Source organism: Mustela lutreola, chromosome 17 (genome assembly GCF_030435805.1).
Source record: "Mustela lutreola isolate mMusLut2 chromosome 17, mMusLut2.pri, whole genome shotgun sequence".
NCBI lineage: Eukaryota > Metazoa > Chordata > Mammalia > Carnivora > Mustelidae > Mustela > Mustela lutreola.
The window spans coordinates 41,008,071-41,025,996 of record NC_081306.1 but is presented as its reverse complement, the minus strand read 5'-3'; the positions used below and the strand labels follow the sequence as shown (position 1 = coordinate 41,025,996).

Genomic DNA, 17,926 nt, shown 5'->3' with positions numbered 1-17,926 from the left:
ATGGACAGAGTCGCTGCGGGGCGGGGACATCCTGAGGGCCACTCGGGAGGAGCCAGCTGGTGTCCGGGGTGGTGGGTTGGGCCAGCTGCAGTGCTGGGGGACCCGGTGCGGAGGGGTGGGGGTCGCTCTATCCTTTCCCCGCCGAGATGCCTATTCCGGATAGACTGCGAAGATGCTCTTCCCTCGGGAGGGTCTGGTATCCGCTGCAGAGGGACCCTGGAAACCGTTCACGGTGCACCGCGCGGCCGGGCCCCTCCGCAGTGAGCGAGTCCCCTCTCTCGGGCCTCAACGGCCACATGCGTGGAATGAGCAGAGCAGACTGTAATCAGGAAGGGTGCCTGCGGGGCTGCAACTCCACTCGCCTGGCTGGGCCCTCAGTGCCGCTGCCGGTTCTGGGGTGAGGGGCTGGCCAGTGTGGGGCAGGCCAGCATGGACCCTTCTGGCTCCTCGGTTTCACGTACCGCAGTGACCAGGCTGGCAGTGGCTCTGAGCTTGTGGGAGACCAGCTCGCGTCCGGGGGTCACTCCCTGACCCCAAGGTGGGCAGGGGACCCCGGGGTGGAGTCGGGTTCAGGCCAGGGATCCGCTCCCTTTGTCTTATGAACATTCCCCTCCTAGAGAAGCGAGGGTTCCCCGGGAGCCCCCCAAGGCCCTGCAAGCCCATCTGTGCCCACACCCCTATCCCTGGTCCTGACAGGGTCCTACGGCAACCGGGCCCTGATCTACTCCCTGCCTCACGTCTCCCTGACCCTCCCCAGGGAGCTCCGCAACCCCCCACCTCTCTCTGGAGCCCCCAGCTCTGCAGGGGCCACCAAGCTGATTAGGCCGGTGCTGAGCGCTTCTGAGAGGCAGAGGGTGATCCCTTGAGGAGGAAGCGGGGCCCACCCTCTCCCCGGTGTGGGTAGGGGTAGAGCTAATAGCCCGGGTAGTCCTGGCCCGGCGGGGCTGGGTCTTGGGAAGGCCACATTAGCACGGCCTGGAAGGGTGAGCTGAGTTCCCTGAAAGGTTCTGCGGTTGGGCCCAGGCTCCGGGCAGCCCCTTCCTCACCCAGGCAGAGGGAGTGCTTCCTGGCTTGGCAGGTGGCACTGGCCGGGATGTCCCACAAGCAGAACCAAAGAAGGCATGGAGTGACAGGCGTCCCCTCCCCCACGCTAGCGTTCATCGTGGTTGGGGTGCGCTCTGAGCCTGGCTCCAGGACCATTCTGCACCCCCTGCCCCGGAATCTGCCAGGTTCCCATGGGGGCTCGCCGCTTGCACCGCTGACCCCATGTTCTCCTGGGGCGAAGGTGTGATGAGGCGCAGGGGGTGTGTGTGCGCAGTCCCTGTGTGGACCGGGCCTCTACCCACCCCGCAAGCAGCCCGCGGGGAATAGTGCTGGTGCCCTAGTAACAGAGGAGCGGGAGGAAGCTACTGTGCGCAGACACGAGGGCAGTCGCCCACCCGTGAATTCTGTGGGAGGCAGCGTCAGGACCCCGTCGGCGGACCGTCTCCGAGCGCCGGACTGGGGCCACAGGGGCTGCTCTTTCCAGGTTGAAGAACCAGGAGTCCTTGCTACTCTAGCATGTGGCCAGATTTGAGTAGGGATCCTCCCGCCGCCCTCAGTCCCCCGTGTCCCTCACAAGGTCTGCAGGGCCAGGACTCCCCCCCCCCCCCCACACACACACCCCCGCCAGGAACACCCCGGCTGGGGTGGGGGGGGGCGCGGTGGGCAGGTGAGAGCTCACATCCTGAGGCCCTGTCACCATCAAAGTCACACCTGGCCCCTGCCCCCAGGGGTCAAAACCGTCTCTAACTTCTCCACCCCTTAAAACAAGAAAAGGTCCAATGGAGGCCGCAGTCAGAAACCACTTTTTTAATTTTTTTTCACTTAGTTATCCTCATCACCTGTGAGGGCTGGGGACTTGAAAACAGGAAACGACCTGGGATGGGATTTTTGTCACCTCTCGTAGATACACATGTGCCCACATGTACCCACACGTGCACACATGCTGACCACATCCGCAGCGAGGGGGCCTGGGCCGGGCGCGTGTGGAGACACTTCTGCAGGCCTGAGACTAAAACCAGATGTGCAAAGACGATCTGCCCCCGGGGCACAGACCCCAGCAGGGGGTCCCAGAGGTCGGAGGGGAGAGGAGGCCCAAGCGGGCTTGGGGTCCGTCTCATCGCGCCCCTAAATGCCCCTCCGCGGCCCTGTGCCCCAGAGAGTCCGGGAAAGGGACCAGGTTGGGGCCAGCTTGGAAAGGGCTCTCTCCGGCCGGAGCATAAAGTCCGTTCTCCACGGAGACGAAGCTGTTGCGAGTCGAGGCGGGCAGGGGTGCCCAGCGGGCCGGCGGCTGGCGCGGGGGCACCAGGTCCAGAGTGGCCGGGCAGTAGCGGCTGGCGGGGACGGCGGTGCAGGGCGCGCGCGGAGAGACCAGGGGGACTTGACCGGCCGCCTGCAGGGGTGCCGGGGAAGGAGGCCCAAGTCAGGCTTTGCTCCCCAGGACCTGCCCTCCCCCGGCTGCGGCCTCTCTGCTCCCCAGTCCTCACCCTTGCTCGCGCCTGTGGCTGGGGGCTGGCGAGGGGCGGCTGGGCCTTGCTGACGGACCTGGCAGAGTGAGCGGGTTAGCGGCGGCGGAGCAGGGGGCTGGCCTGCCGCTGCGGGGGTTTACACTGGGCCCGACGGGGGTTGGGTCTCACCAGTGCCTCTGCCGATGCAGGAGGTGGAGGAGGTAGACACAGCCAAAGAGGAGGAGCCCCGACACCCCAAAGATCCCGGCCAGGTCCGCCCGCAGCATGGGAGCTGGCGTCGGGGCAGGGAGCCCTGGGTACAGACAAAGGGGCGTACCAGACGGCTGGCTGGAGCCCCGGCGTCCCTCCCTGGCGCCCCCCCCCCCCCCCCCGGCCCCTCTCCTCGACCCCACCTTGGTCTGTGCTGAGGAAGAGGCTCCCGCAGGCCTCCTGGGAGCCCTCGGGAAAGGAAACAAACTTGCAGCAGAAGGTGGTGTTAGCGCCGGAGCTTCTCCGCTCAGAGCCTTCTTCCACAGCGAGGGAGATGCTGGTTTTGGTCTCCCAGTGGGCCCGGCGGACCGGGGACCACTGCTGGATGCCGAATTCTGGGTGCAAAACGGCCAGCCTAGTCCCTCCGGCCCCATCAGGCCCCCCCGAGCTCACAGTCACCAGGGAGATGGAGCCAGAGCCCAGGAATCCGCAGCGGACGGTGAAGGTCGGGGCCGCGGCGGCCTCCATGTGAACCTGCACCCACACCTCAGGAGTCCCTGCGGGATACAGACGTAGCAGGGCCCCGGGGCCAGGCCTCCCGCTACCGCCACGTCCTCCGCTTCTCTCCTGGCCCCCAACTCACCAGCAGTGATGCAGAACGTCAGCAGCACCGACAGCAGGACTGGGGCCCGGGGCCGGTCCATGGCTTCCCTCCGGCCCCCGCTCTGGCAGCGGGCGCGGCGGGGGCAGCACCGGGGCTTCCGTTCTCACCGCAGGAAGTTTTCATGTGTGAGCGGCCCCGGGGAGCCGCGGGGCTCGGTGTTCTCCACGCCCCTGCCCCACTTCCTCTTCTGTCTGCCCCGGCTTGGCCAACACAGGGCAGTGGACCCCCTTCCTTGCGTGACAAAGCCACGGCGACAAGGTCCTCCCCGCACCAGAAACTGTGCTGCCCGTGAGCGGGGCCGCGGCTCAGGGTCCTTCCCCAGCGCTGTGTCTCCGCAGCCACCTGGGCAGGCCCTGGAAGCCCGAGGGGCGGGAGAGGGAAGAACCAGGGGTCCCTGGTCTCTCCTTAGGAAGTGTTAGGGTACAGAATCGACCACCCCTCAGTTAGACAGAGAACACTCTCGATAATGCCGGTCACAGAGCGAGGCTTATTTCCAGCCAGCTGGGGTCCAAGTATCCGCCCGGCGCAGCGAGTTTCAACAAGGACCCCGAGCGCTCAGAGCCAAGGGTTTATACAGCATTTTCAAGGCACTTCTTCATGGCTACGTACCTATCCTGTGCCCCACTTGGACAGTTTAACTTTGTTTAACCTTTTGCCACCCCGGCGCCACCCTGGAGCCATCCTGGCAGTTAAGTGAGATTTAGGTTTAGAAGAAATTTATTTACATTTCCTCCTGCCTCAGCCTCCTTCAGTTTTTTTTTTTTTTTTTTTTTTTTAAGAAGGATTTTTTTAAATTTAAAATTTTTTTCCTTCAGTTTTATGGGGCGACCTTAGGCCTTGAGAAACTGAGCCATTTGTCTCTGGAAATTGGGCCATTGAAGAGATAGCCCTTTTTGTTGTAAATCACCAGGACATTTGCAAACCAAGGGAGACTCCTGTCTTGCAGGATTGTGATCTCTGCAAGTGATCCCTGTGGTCCCTGTGGCACCATTGACCTAACCGGCCTGGTGGTATACGATTAAGTTGTTTTTCCAGGTTTTAGCTACTTTCTCTTATCTCAAGTTACCCCCCCCCCCCCCGCAGTGTGGGCTGGTTAGGGACGCTCAGTAAAATGGCTTCCAGGCCTTCAGGATGGCCATTCTTATGCTGACCCACACTTACAGTGCAAGGTGCCAGCTTTTGCTTTGCCAAGATGGCTGTACTTATGTCCGGGCTAGACTCCAGGTGGGTACAGCCTTGTTTTTCTTGGCCTTCACACCTGGAGCTGGTTTCTGGGACTTGTTTTTAAGTCCGCTGGGGGAGGGGAGCAGGGACAGTAAAATAGGTCCTTACAGAAGCAGCTTCTGGCCCCCTCCTCCCAGCTAGGTGGGGGAAGGTGCGGGAGTTTGGGGGAAGCCAGCAGGGGTGGGAAGGTGAGAGCCTGCAGCCCGCCACCTCTGCTGACTCTAGCTCAGCCTCCTTCCCGCCCGTGGCTTCATCACGTCCAGCTGTCCGCCTAGTGTCCCCTCTGGGATGCCCGTCATGAACGTACCCCAAACTGCCCTCTGCCCCCTCTGCAGCCTCCCCCGCGCCAACCCGGCAGTGGAGGGCAAGGGGCTTCCTGCGGCTTGGGCCCGAGGCACAGTCCCCTGGGGCTCTTCTTGCATCTCCAGCCTGTCCCGAAACCCTAAGGGCTTCCCCTCTGACCACCTCGGGCTTCGTCCCGCTCCTCCTGTCGCTTCCCTGACTCTAGCCGTCTCTTTCCGCAAAGCATCGCTCCGAACCGCGCTCTCGCCTCTGTAAGTTCATAGAACAGACACGCGCCGGGATGCTGCTGCGGGCGGGACGCTTTGCCTCTTGTCCTGGCCTGTGCCAAGCTTGAGGGGAGTTTGGTGAACCAGGGTTAGAGCCGAGGGCCTGGGCCGAGGACTTTTTTGGGCTAAGGTGTGGTCAGAACCGAGATGTGGCCCGGCCCCAGAACCACGGTCCTGTGAGGCCACACTTGCCCGCGTGCCCGTTCCAGTGTGTTCGATCCCATGTGAGGCAGACACCAAAACGGCTCTTGGACAGACGGTTTTCCCACCCACGACCGAAAGCTCAGGGAAGGAGGGCCTCCGGGTCAATCCCTTCACTGCTCCGGCCCAACGAACACCCTGTCAACCCTGTGACCTTCGCTCGGATCCCACGGACCCATCTCCAAACCTGACCCATTCCCGCTGGCGCCACTTCCTCCGCTGCTGTTGCCCTCCGAGGGCAGGAGCCCAGCTCGGGGCGGATGCGGAGCTCAGGGAGGTTCGCAACCTCGGCCTCCCCTGCCCGGAAGCCCTCCTCCCACCCGCTGAAACCGTCCCCACCTTGCAAGGCCCAAACCCCACCACCTCCAGGAAGCCTTCCCGGAGTGAACATTTCCTTCTCTGACTGGCGGTGGGCCCTGGGCGGTGGCTGCCTGGGGACGTCCTGCTGGGCTGACGCTAAGCCCTGGGGGGACAACGGTCTTGGAGAGCCGGAGCACGGGAGGGCAGAGCACGGCTTGGTGGGTGGGACAAAAAGCAGTGGCACAACTACTCACCCACATCTTCCATTTTGTCTTGTAAGCCACACTGTGCCTCAGTAAGTTCTCACTGTAGACGGTTTCAAACAACATAGAAAACCTCAAAGTTCCTTTACTTTCCCACTCCTTCCCATGCCCCTCCCCCATTTTCTCATGAGGTTCAGAATGTCCATATTTGATCATTTCTGGATTTTGTGCATGACTCAGGAAGCCCAAATTATAAAAATAACATTCTGAGTCTTGCTTTTATCCCAAACTCTACCAAGGGCTTCCTTTTAGCCCCTGAAGAATTTAATCTGCGGATGGTGTAGGACAGGGTGACCTTTCGGGTACAGGGGTCGCGGTTCTGAAGGGCCACCTTGACCATAAATGCTTACAAATGACCTACTTCTGGATCCTCTTTCCTGACCCGTGGAAGCATCTGCTAAGTTCTGTTTCACTTCTGCAGGGGACCGAGTGAAACGCTTTTGTTTTGATGTGATGACCCTTGTCCTTCCTCAAAACTCTCTTGGCTATTCCTGAACAGTTTCCAGAATTTTGAGCTCCAGAGACACGGGTCATTACAGCTGCCACCAGAAGCCCGTTATCATTGGGCCCACGTTGCTGGGCCCGTTCCCTTTTGGACCCAAAGGAACACGTCCGAGGACACGGGTCTGATCATGGCCGCAGGCAGCTCAGGCTTTCTCGGTGAGGTTCCTGCAGCCACACACCGCTCCCGTCCCTCTGCGGTAATAACTGCCCCCGTCAGCCTCCGGAATTGGGCCCGCGGGGCTTGGACTGGTGCCACAGTTTCCTAGTTCTGCAAGCTCGGACGGAGCCGCCTCGCCTGGTGAAGCCGCAGACCCCCCCCGCGGGTTACACTCTGCCTCCCAGGCTGGCTCCAGCCCTCCGGGAATGCTGCAGACCAGGGTTTTTTTTCTTTACGATCTTATTTTTAAGTAACCTGCACACCCCACGCGGCGCTCCTGCTCACAGCCCCGAGATCCGGAGTCGCGTGCTCCACGGACGCAGCCAGCCAGGCGACCCTGGTGACCGTCATCCTAGGAGACCCTCCCCACCTGAGTTTGCAGAGTGAGGCTCGTTAACTGATCTTCTCACAAGTATTTTAAATGTTGTGGAAAGGCCATCTGTGCGCCCCTATCAAGGGAGACATGAGCGTAGTGTGCACGGGGTGTGCACCACGTGCTAGGGTTGCTCTGAGCAGGTCCCGCAGAGCAGCGCCACACTCGCAGTGACCTCCTGAGGAAGTGACGTGCCCTGGGCGCAAGGCTGGTACCCGGTGAAGCCGGGATTGGACAGAAGTTTTAGCCCCGGGACCTACGCTGTTACAACTGTGCCGAACGGCCTCCCCTACATTGAAAAATGTTAACTGACAAGGTTTTGATCAAAATCGAGCAGTCCTCTGCCGCATCCATGAGAACCTGTGCTCAGGCCCACGGCCGGGCTTGCCCCATCCCCGACGCGCGCTGCTTCTCCGGGACAGATGCTCTCTTCCTCCCGCCGCTGCTCCCCCACGCAGCCCCTTGGCGGGCTCTCTCCTACCGCCATCAAGCCCATGCACGCTCCCCAGGATTCAGGGCTCCTTGGCAGCCCAGGGGTCTTCTCTGGTGTCCCAGGCTCCCTCCGGCTGGTCGGCCCCTCCTCTGGGCTCCGCTCCCGGCTGACCCCCGCCCTTCCGGACCTGTGTCTCTGGCCAGGCCAGCTCCACACCGGCGGCTCACAGGGAATCTCTGCTCGAGAAAGACTCTTGTGGGTCCTTTCCAGACCTTGTGTGCCGCCCTGCCCCAGGCAAGGACCTACAGAGGTCAAGGAAGACTTCAAAATGTCTCCTGAGAAAATAAACCTTCCCCAGTCCCGCCTCCCTTATCCTCTCGGGCCACCCCAGAACAACAGATGCTCCTTTCATCCTCCAACATCCCCAGGCAGTGCTTGCTGGAATTCAAAACGCAGGATGACTTACCTGTTAGCCCGAGACTTTTCTCCGCAATCTGAAAAAAATCTCTTCGCTTTATGATTTAGTTAGGAGAGGATACCACCAACTCCCCTTCTGGCAGAGCTCCTAGTCTCAACAAACATTAATAAGAAAAAAATCTTAATTGAGCAATATTTAAAATAATTAAAAGCTACTATTCAGGGCACCTGGGTGGCTCAGTGGGTTAAGCGTCTGCCTTCGGCGCAGGTCATGCCGCCAGGTTCCTGGCATCAGGCTCCCTGCTCAGCTGGGAGTCTGCTTCTCACCCCCCCACCAAGCTCCTGTGTATGTGTGTGTGTTTATACGTGTGTGTTTATGTACATGCCACACACATGTGCTTGCTCTTTCCAATCTTTAAAAAAAAGGGGGGGGGGCTATTACTCAACAGTGAGCTAACAGGCAAGGCACAGCAGTCCCCTGAAAGGCACTGCTTGGTGTCACCTGTCGACCCAGGTGAGGTCAGCCTGTGCAGCGGCCTCCGCTTCTCTCACCCAAGCTGCCTTCAGCTCCAAATCCCCCTTGACTTGCGCCTGGGCACTCGGGGCTGCTGCTCGGCAGCAAGAGGTTTACCGGGATGAGGTGCTTCATCCCGCCGAGCTGTGGGTTTTGGGGGGCGGGGGGTGCCTCCGGTGGTGCCCAAAATAGCCCCTGCTGTCATGCGGGACAGACCAATTCATGCTTCTCACTTTTAAAGGTTAGAACACAGCACTGTGAACTTCTGGGAGCACTAGTGACTCCGGTACGCTCTCCGGGATCCAAATGCTCACGTCGGACCAGATCCGCGGCCAGAGTGAGAGACGCAAACCCAGAGCCCATGATGGACCGCAGCGCTGGTGCCCTGAGCTGCCGCCGCGGTGTGCATGGTCCCGAACCACGCACGTCCCCTCTAAACACACGGCCGCTGTATTTGGAAATCATTTCCTGACCGGTTTTAAGTCTTTCAAAGGAAAAATTTCAGTGGGTTTTAACTCATTAAAAAACAAAACAAAACAGTAAATGCAGCCAAAGGAGCACCTGTTCCATCTGGATTTTTACACGGTTTTGAGAGGAACCCCTCCCAGTTATGTAGACCATAAAAAATAATGACCAAAATAAACTGAACTTTCAACAAGAACCTCCAAAAATGTTAGAGCATGATTTAAAAATGTTTCTCACTTTGTTTTTTTCTTTTTTTTAGAACAGAGAGATATTTTGTACTAATATTTCAAAACACTTATTTCATTAACTCACCCATTACTTTTTCTTTTTTTTTTCTTCGAAAGAGCAATAGCGCATGTGCACAGGGCGGGTGGGTGGAGGGCAGGGCAGAGGGGGAGGGAGAATCTTAATCTCCACACTCCGTATGTGTCCAAATCAAGGCTCTGTCTCCCAACCCTGAGCTCATGACCTGAGCTGAAATCTAGAGTTGACACTTAACCGACTGAGCCACCCTGGTACCCCAGCCACCGCGTGTGTAATGTGTATAACAAGTAGGGGCGCCTGGGTGGCTCAGTGGGTTAAGTCTCTGCCTTCAGCTCAGGTCATGATCTCAGGGTCATGGCATCGAAACCCGCATCGGGCTCCCCGCTCGTGGAAAAGCCTGCTTCTCCCTCTCCCACTGCTGGTCTTGCTGCTCTCGTCGTGTCTTGTCAAAATCTTTAAAAAAAAATAAAAACTACTGGTAAATGTTTATATAATTCTTTCACCTGACAGACATGCCCAAACTTTTGGAGTCTTAGGACTCTGAAGTTCTGTTTTAGTTACTCGTGCTCCATCACGAACCGCCCCACATCTAGTGTGAACATTCTCTAGTGCTCAGACTCTGGGGGTCAGGAATTTGAAAGAGGCACAGAAACGCTGAGGCTGGATGACTCAGAAGCTGGACGGAACAGTCTGCTTGACACGCGAAGCTCGTCTGGTGGCTGATACTGGACATACGCGGACTTCAGCGAGGGCTGCTGGCTGGGCCCCCAACCATGGTCTTTCCATGTGGCTGCTTGGGACTGTCCCACAATGGGACTGGGCTCCCCGAGTGTCAACAAACAGGACGTTGGAAGCTGCTGGTTTAATTCTGGGTTCAGGGCCCGGCAGAGCATCGTTCCAACACGTGCTATCAGTCAAGCAATCGCAGAGCTCATGTTCCCGGGGAGAGGACCTAGACTCGGCCCCTCAGTTAAGAGTGTCGAATAGGTTGGGAGCGTGATGCGGAACTTGCCCGTAATTTAAGACTGAGGCTCCGTTCGCCCCCCTGCACTATCTGGGTGCAGAAAGACCACGTTTACCGAGCTGCTGAGTTTCTTTCTCCATCTCGGAAGTAACCTCAGCTTGGCTGGTATTTAAATTACTTGGGACTCTTTCCCCTCCGGGATCCTCAGTGACCTCCGTATCCGCACCTTCGTTTTCCTCTCTGTTCGCAGTTCCCACAGGAAGGGCTCCTCTCCCTGGACCTGTTCCCCCTGAATACAGATCAAAGCTCTCCGGGGGGTCAGCGGCCCTTCCAAACAGACTCTTAAACCCGGCGTCTGTCTGGGGGAGCCGGTGCTGGGGAGGAAGGGAAGGGGAAGAAGAAACCGGCTCGGCTGAGCGACCAGATCACAGGGAGTCGGGGCTCCTTTTGCACAGACCACCGGCGACCGGCTGTATCCAGCCTGGGACACCAGGGGGAGGACCCGAAGTTAAAGCAGACGCCCGGGACGGTAAAGAAGGGAGATCACCCGTAAACGGAGGCGGAGAGGCTTCAACAGTCCAAGCAGAACGTGCCGGGCGTGTCTGCGCGTGTCTGAGTGCTGGCCGGGGGGCAAGGAGAAAGCGGGCTGCTGTGCTCTTCCAGGAGAACAAGAACAGGAGTTTCAAGGAGGCGGTTTCCAGAGGTGGCCGGAGTAAGCGATGACGGTGGCAAGGGGCGGAGAGGGTGGTGGGTGAGGTTCTGCGGACCGACTGACAGGACTTGGTGAGGAACTAGCTGAGGCAGACGAGGTCAAAGGAAAAGGCAGCGTCGAAGTCTTGGGTTTGGGGGTTGGACATGTCGAGGCCCTTTCCCAAGTTTCCTTCTAACTCAGACACAGATTCTATGCAATTTCAAGTTATAACAGGTGTCTTGGGGCTGAAGTCATGAATTTCCCTGGATGGAGGCTGCCAAGGTGTACGGCCTGTTCACCGTGTCGGTGACAGGAGACAGGCCGCCTTCGGCCGGTCGGGGTTCTGTCCACCCCCCTCGGTGCGCGCTGTCCTCACCAGGAAGGCACCTGGGGGCACGTCCAGGGCCAGCGTCCGTCCGTCTGTACACCAGGCCACGGGGCAGCGAGGCAGAGCCGCTTAAGACACCAGCAAAGAACCCGATGTGATCCGCTGAACAATCTCAAGCCACACCCCGGGGACCAGCTGCTTGAAACAGGTTTATTGAGGTAGTCACTGGGGCACAAAGGCGGCCGGGAAAGCTGTTCCAAAAATACAGAAAACTACTGGGCTCTTTCCGCTCAGCACAGGGAGGCAGAGCCTCTCCAGGACTGAGGTGAAGCCCCCCCTCCCCCGACACAGCAGAAAAAGGCCCCGTCCTCAACACAGGGACAGAGCCAGGGAGCGTTAGGAAGGACAGGACGCCCAAGGCTTCTCGATGCGTCATCAGAGGAAAGGGCTAGGCGAGGAAGGCGCAGCCCACCTCTCCTTCCCAAGGACCGGGGTGGGGCCTGGAAGTAACGGCTCCTTCTGCTGTGTTCTCCCGTGGGCCTTTTCCAAGGTGAGGTGGGGAGTGGAGGTGGGGAGGGCCCCAGGATCCGGTCAGAAATCCTGGAACGGGAAAGATGAAAACAGAGAAAAAACAGCCCAAAGAGCAAAGGGGACGACAAGCTCCTCCCGGCGACCGTTCTAGTTCTCCTCCTAGCCTCCCCCCACGGCTACTCCGGAGCTTCCTAGAGCAGCGGAGAGAGCAGGCCACGGCCTGTGGCCTCTCTTGCCACCTACTGCCCCGGCACACGGGTTACCCGCCAGCTCCTCCCAAAGACACGCGGCGCCTCGTCCCCTGCCTTCCGCAGCCTGCGTGGGGACACTCACCTCAAGGTTCAGCTCTGTGGAATCTAAGAGGTCCAGCCCGTGCTCGCTGGGGGAGGAGTGCTGGGGGGAGGGGGCGCAAGTCAGAGGGGCCCTTCGGTCCCACGTCCCACCGCAAACAAGAACCGCGGGGGGTCCCTGCACCCGCGGGGGGCGGGGTAGGAGGGGACAGTGGGCAGGAGGCGCAGCCCCCGCCGCGCCGCGTCTCCTGCTTTGCCAGCGGAGTCCCTCCCATTCGCTCCGTGGGAACCGCAGGCTGGCATTTGCCCTGAGGGATCTTTAGGAAAGACCGTTTTAATAGAAGCTTTTTGCTCCCCAGTCTCTGAAGACATCATTGCTTCCCCCCACAGTACAAACCCCTCCATTCCCCTGAACTGTTCTCTTCCGCCTTTTTTTCCTCCCGGAAGAACAGAGAAGAGCGCGCAACAGCAGCAGACCCAGACGCCTCCCCAGTTCACAGGCTCCTTTTTAATTTTTTTTCAACATTCTTCTACATATTCTCCCTGATTTTTATTTGTAGTTTCTCTTTTTTTAAATAAACATATAATGTATTTTTATCCCCAGGGGTACAGGTCTGTGAATCGCCAGGTCACAAAACTCCCTTTGACAGATGCAGAGGCCGAGGAGGGGAGAGAAGCTAACGTGGGGCGCCTGGGAGGCTCGGTCGGTAAGTGTCTGCCTTCGGCTCGGGTCATGGTCCCAGGGACCTGGCATGGAGCCCCTGCTCAGTGGGGAGTCTGCTTCTCCCTCTCCCACTCCCCCTGCTTGTGTTCGCCCTCTCTCTGCCAAAAGATAAAATCTTAAAAAAAAAAAAAAAAAAAAAAAAAGAGAGCGAGACGCCAACTCGACAAGGTGGTGCGGCCGAGGACTCGCATCGCCTCACAGCTTCCTTGTGCGCCTGCGGGAGCCACTCGCTGCTGGGGAAGCAGGTGCGGCGGGGGGGAGTGAGGGGAGGCCCGGTGGGGCCAGGGTCCTGCCATCAACTCTTAGACGGAGATTAAGGGCGCGGCGAGCGTTATTTGAGTCCTTTTTGGTACTTTTAATTGTTCTTCCCTCCCTTCTTTAATGAAAGTCCAAGCCGAGTACAAAGCAACTTACAAATCTCCCTCCTTTACGCTGTGATTCTTAAAAAAAAAAAAAAAAAAAAAAAAAAATCCTGAGCAGCTTTCAGAGAAAGGGCAGCGCGAGGGCCGCAGAGGAAAGCCGTTCTGGCTCCTGGGTCAGGGCGGCGTCCAGTTCTAGAAGGAGGGGAGGCCGGGCCCGCTCACCTTGTCCGCGTCTCGCCGCCCCTCGCTGAGCTCGCCGTGAGCTTCCGGCTCGTCCTCGTCCTCTTCCATCAGGCGGAGTCTGAGGGCCGCAGCGAGGGGGGCTCACGCTGCTGTTCACGCACGAGCCCGAGCCCGGAGATTCTCTGGGAGGCACCCGGGGGCGGGGGGGGGGGGCGGGCAGCAGGAGTAGGGGTGCGGGGAAAGGGCTCCGGGGTCCCCCTGCTGCTTGCACCGGAGCAGCTCCCCTCCGGTCAGTGCCGCACGCCGGGGCACACACTACCGGGAAGGAAGGGGTCTGTGATGCAAACACGTCCTAAAAGCGGGGGGCACAGAAGCTGTGGGGTGGGGTAGGGGAGAACCCCTTGCGGGGCCGCCAAATGCGAAGGGGGGACGGCACGGGATGAGACGCTCACCGGGTCAGCCGGCTGCCCAAGCCGGGACCTGGAGGGTGGAGCAGAGTCCGGAAACGCCGTGGACTCGAGAACCTTGGCCTCTGGTTGCCCGAGAGGGGCTGGCTGCTGGGAACGAAGAAGGGTCGGGGATGGGCAGAAGAAGGGGCGGCGGGGGGGGGGGGGTGTTACAAGGGAGAAAAGCGCGGAGGGAGCAAGAAAATCTCAAGCTCAGACAGTGGGGAAGGCCCAGGGACGGACCCAGAAGGACGGAGAGAACAGTCGGCAGCGCGGAGGCAGCCAGACACCGAGCCCCGATGCCCGGCGCTGCTGCCCCCGGCCCTCACCCCTGGGCGCTGTGCTCCGGTTCTGAGCTGCCCTCTTCCTCTGCCTCTCCCAACGCCCTCCGAGGCTGCCCCCTCTTCACGGCTGTGGAGGTGAGGGTGGGTGACGGGGGGATGCTGGTCAGCTGGAGGCTCTCTTCCTGGGACGGACGGCCATCCTCCCTCTGCCGCCTGGGGGGGCCTGCCGAGAAACAGGTGTGCGTCTTTTATAAAAAGAAAAGGTGGTGGGGGGGGCGCCTGGGTGGCTCAGTGGTTAAAGCCTCTGCCTTCGGCTCAGGTCATGATCTCAGGGTCCTGGGATCGAGCCCCGCATCGGGCTCTCTGCTCAGCAGGGAACCTGCTTCCCCCTCTCTCTCTCTCTGCCTACTTGTGATCTCTGTCAAATAAATAAATAAAATCTTAAAAAAGAGAAACAGGTGCGTGTATTCACGGCCGACCAGGTACGGCCACAGATGGCTTCCTACGTTTTCAAGACCTGCCCAAGGTCTGGTTCGTGAAAGTTAAGGAAACAGAGAGTGGAAAACCTCTATGGCCTGGTGATGTTGGACTGAAACGGAGTATAATCCTGTGCTCTCAAAAGGCTTACAACATGGTATCTAGGACTTGTTCAAGGAAAACAAAAACAACAACAAAAAAGGCTTAAAATGGCTGTAGAGTTTGGGCATCAGAGCCACGAGGACAGAAGCAGGAGGGCTAGCGAGAACAGAGAAATGGGACACTAGATTTTCTAAAAGCCAGGAACACCAAGATGAGCGCCGTGGCGGCGTGCTGATCTGAAGAGGAACCCCCGGGGCTCACGGCATTAGTCTCTCCTGCAGAGACCTGAGAAGGCAGAAGAGGAGGAAGAATCCAAGTTTATCTCAGAAAATAAATCCTTAAAAAAAAAAAGCCAAATTGAACATAAAAATAAGCCACACGCATGACTCTGCCTCCCCAGGGAGGACCAGGCGGACCTTCCCCCTCTGCCCAGCCTCGTCGTGGTGCGATGCCCATGGCCCAGCCCTTCGGCCTCCCCCGTCCTCCATCTGCACCGGCTTCCTTAACCACGTGGGCAGGTTCACATTTTTAAACACGAGCTTCCAGATTTCTCTCAGGTGTCTGCCTCTCCCCTGAGCGCCAGACCCCCGTGCCCAGCTGTCTGTCCAGCACCTTCACCGGCAACGACACGCTCGTGCTCAGGCCCTGGTCTGCTCGGGCCCCACTTTCCCCATCTCCGCTGGCAGCCGTGCCCTCAGTACCAGTTGTTGGGTCAAAATCCTTTCTACCGGCCAAGGCCAAGTCTACCCTCCACTCCTGTCTCAGAGGCCACATCCGGTCTGTCAAGACATCCCATCGGTGATTCCCGGAAGTGTATTCGGGATCCAGCCACTTCTGCCCACCTCCACCACGCCCCCCAGTCTACCCCCTCCACGGCTTCCTTGCTGGTGGCTTCTGCCCTTGCCCCCTACGGCCAACTTCTCAACACAGCAGCCAGAAGGATCCTTTAACAACAGAAGGCAGGTCCTGTCACTCCTCTGATAAAAGCCAGCGTCTTGACTCGGCCTCCTGTGCTCTGGGCTCCTCCAGTCTCTCTGGTCTGATGTCACACATCCTCTCTGTTTGCCATCTGGCCTGCTTGGCTGTGCTCAGAACATGCCAGGCACATGCCCAGTCTCAGGAGGGCACTCCTGCCTCCCCGCTGTCTGCTCACCCCCTTCCTGCCTCCGACCACAGCACACAGCACAACCCGCCACTTCTGTCAAGGAGAGATTTGTCTCTTTGTGCACTGCCCTATGCCCAGCAACGGCGCTCAGTCGGGATCTGCTGAATGAACAATGGAACCCGTCCTTTCAGTTTTCTCCGACCTCTACAAACGCGCTGTTTCAGGCAACCCGATCCATACATCTGTGTGCTCGGCTGGCACGGGCCTTCCCGTGTCCTGCTCGGGCTGTCCACGAGCTGCTCGGCTGCTCCTTCCTCCGTGCAGCTCACATAAGTCTCACCCGTTTCTCAAGCTCCAGCTTCAATTTCATCTTCTTGGTGAAGCCTTCATCAGCTTCAGATCAACTAAACTCAACGGGATCCCTTCCTTCCCTGAATTCTATAACGCGCATCGGTCGATTCTCAAAACCCTTCGGAAGTTATCGTTCACAGGTGACTATTCACAATTTATATTTTCTATAAATGTATTTTCTCTATTAAACGGCTGCTTGAGGATCCTTCCCAGCGTGTGAAACACCTAACACAGTATCATGCACAGACTAGGTCCTTAACAATTATTAGTTCACCGATCAAAGGAGTTTCCAGGTGATATAAAAATACTTTCGTGGAGCCTGGGTGGTTCAGTGGGTTAAGCCTCTGCCTTTAGCTTGGGTCATGATCTCAGGGTCCTGGGATCGAGCCTGCTTCTCCCCACCCCCCCGCCTGCCTCTCTGCCTACTTGTGATTTCTGTCAAATAAATAAATAAAATCTTAAAAAAAAATACTCTCAAGTGGTACACAAAAGATATAAAAATATTAACGCTCTACCTCACTCTAGTTCACATCATATACAAAAATTTACTCAGAATGGATGACAGACCAAAGTCTAAGAGCTAAGACTAGAAAACTTTTAGAAGAAAACACAGGTGTAAAATCTTCAGGATCTTAGATTAGGCAATGACCGTTCAAGCTATAACACCAAAGAACAAACAACAAGAGAGAAACGAAATAATTGGGATTGCTTCAAAATTAGGAAACTTTTCTTTTTCTTTCAAGGAAATGAAAAAACACCACACAAAGTGGGAGAAAATTTTTGCCTCTCATATATCTGATATGGGACTTGTATCTGGAGTATATAAAGAACTCTGACAACTCAACAAAAAGACAACCCAATTTAAAAATAAGCAAAAGAAAAACCCATAGCGAGTATCATTCTCAGTGGGGAAAAGCTGACCACCTTCCCACTGAGATCAGGAACACGGGGAGGATGCCCACGCTCACCACTGTTGTTCAACGTAGTACTATAAGCCCTGGTAATAGCAATCAGAAAGCAAAAAAGGAATAAAAGGTATTCGGATTGGCAAAGTCATCGTCAAACTGTCTCTTCACAGATAACATGATACTCTATGTGGAAAACCCCAAAGTCTCCACCCCTAAATGATCAGAACTCATACAGCAATATGACAGGATACAAAATCCATGCACAGAAATCAGCTGCTTTCTTATATGCTAACAATGAACCTGCAGTAAGAGAAATTAGTCAATTCCATTTCCAATAGCACCCAAACCCGTAAGATGCCTTGGAATAAACCTAACCAAAGAGGTAAAGGACCTGTACTCTAGGCGATAAGGGGAATCTGTGTTCTAAGGTGGCTGACCAATCCAGTCGGGGAGTCCCAGTCCTGGTCCCAGTCCCATTCCGGGTTTTCCCTCCTGCAGAGCGGGCAGCAGGCACAAAAAAGTGCCACATATACAAAAATAAAAGTGTATAAACTACCCCCTTTGTGCTCAAGACCTTTGTTTGAGCTCAGATCTTTGGAGATCACTGAGCCCGTGGCGTTAAATAAACCTCCTGTCCTCCAAGATCTCCGAGTGCCGCTTGGTTCTTCCGTCAGGCGACCCAGCCCAGGTTCCCCGACCAGGAAACCCAAACATGCTGGCCCATCGTGGCCACTGGCTTGGGGACAACAGCAGGGCGGTGACAGAACAGGGTTTGTAACAGAGAAGGCGCACCCTGGCTACTTTTCGGCAGTGTCCCACCCGGTTGCCTCGGACCAGGCCTGCCACACCCACCGGTCACACTCAGGGAGACTTGGCAGGTGAGGACTGGGTCCCAGTGTCGGATGACGGTAAGGCCTGGGGCCCCAGGACCAGACAGGCCCTCCCATAGGGTGGAAGGGGAGGCTGATCACTGCCCAGAGACCTCTGAGAGGTCTCACAGGTAGGGACTCCTGGGCGGGGGGGGGGGGGGGGGAGGTGGGTCCCTCGGGTCAGGAACCTCCTGAAAGGGGGGACAGAAAGGGATTTCTGAAGGGAATTCCCCAGGTCAGGGCCTCCCAGCAGGGAGACCCACA

General features: G+C 57.7%; 2 protein-coding genes across 7 annotated transcripts in view; both read right to left on the bottom strand.

The window, feature by feature from the left end:
- Positions 1–1,836: 1,836 nt before the first annotated feature.
- Positions 1,837–6,023, bottom strand: PVRIG (PVR related immunoglobulin domain containing). 2 transcript variants are annotated; one of them, XM_059153938.1, is made up of 5 exons: positions 3,343–6,023; positions 2,903–3,256; positions 2,679–2,802; positions 2,529–2,586; positions 1,837–2,434 (listed from the first exon to the last, which is right to left on the bottom strand). In XM_059153938.1, the coding sequence occupies exons 1-5, from the start codon at positions 3,401–3,403 to the stop codon at positions 2,159–2,161; spliced, it is 873 nt and encodes a 290-aa protein (XP_059009921.1). In that variant the 5' UTR covers positions 3,404–6,023; the 3' UTR covers positions 1,837–2,158. The 2 variants fall into 2 exon arrangements, with proteins under 2 accessions (XP_059009921.1, XP_059009922.1); XM_059153939.1 differs by having other exon boundaries at positions 2,903–3,094; positions 3,343–6,013.
- A 5,196-nt stretch (positions 6,024–11,219) lies between these two features.
- The window catches only part of STAG3 (STAG3 cohesin complex component), a 36,480-nt gene continuing 29,773 nt past the window's right edge, over positions 11,220–17,926 (bottom strand). For 3 of the 5 annotated variants that reach the window (XM_059153925.1, XM_059153928.1, XM_059153926.1), the window contains exons 30-34: positions 13,896–14,073; positions 13,573–13,677; positions 13,160–13,238; positions 11,895–11,954; positions 11,220–11,630 (exon numbers count right to left, since the gene is read on the bottom strand). In XM_059153925.1, the coding sequence (XP_059009908.1) occupies positions 11,622–11,630; positions 11,895–11,954; positions 13,160–13,238; positions 13,573–13,677; positions 13,896–14,073 (431 nt within the window). In that variant the 3' untranslated portion in view covers positions 11,220–11,621. The remainder of the gene's footprint in view (positions 11,631–11,894; positions 11,955–13,159; positions 13,239–13,572; positions 13,678–13,895; positions 14,074–17,926) is intronic. The other 2 variants (XM_059153927.1, XM_059153929.1) reach the window with 1 other exon arrangement.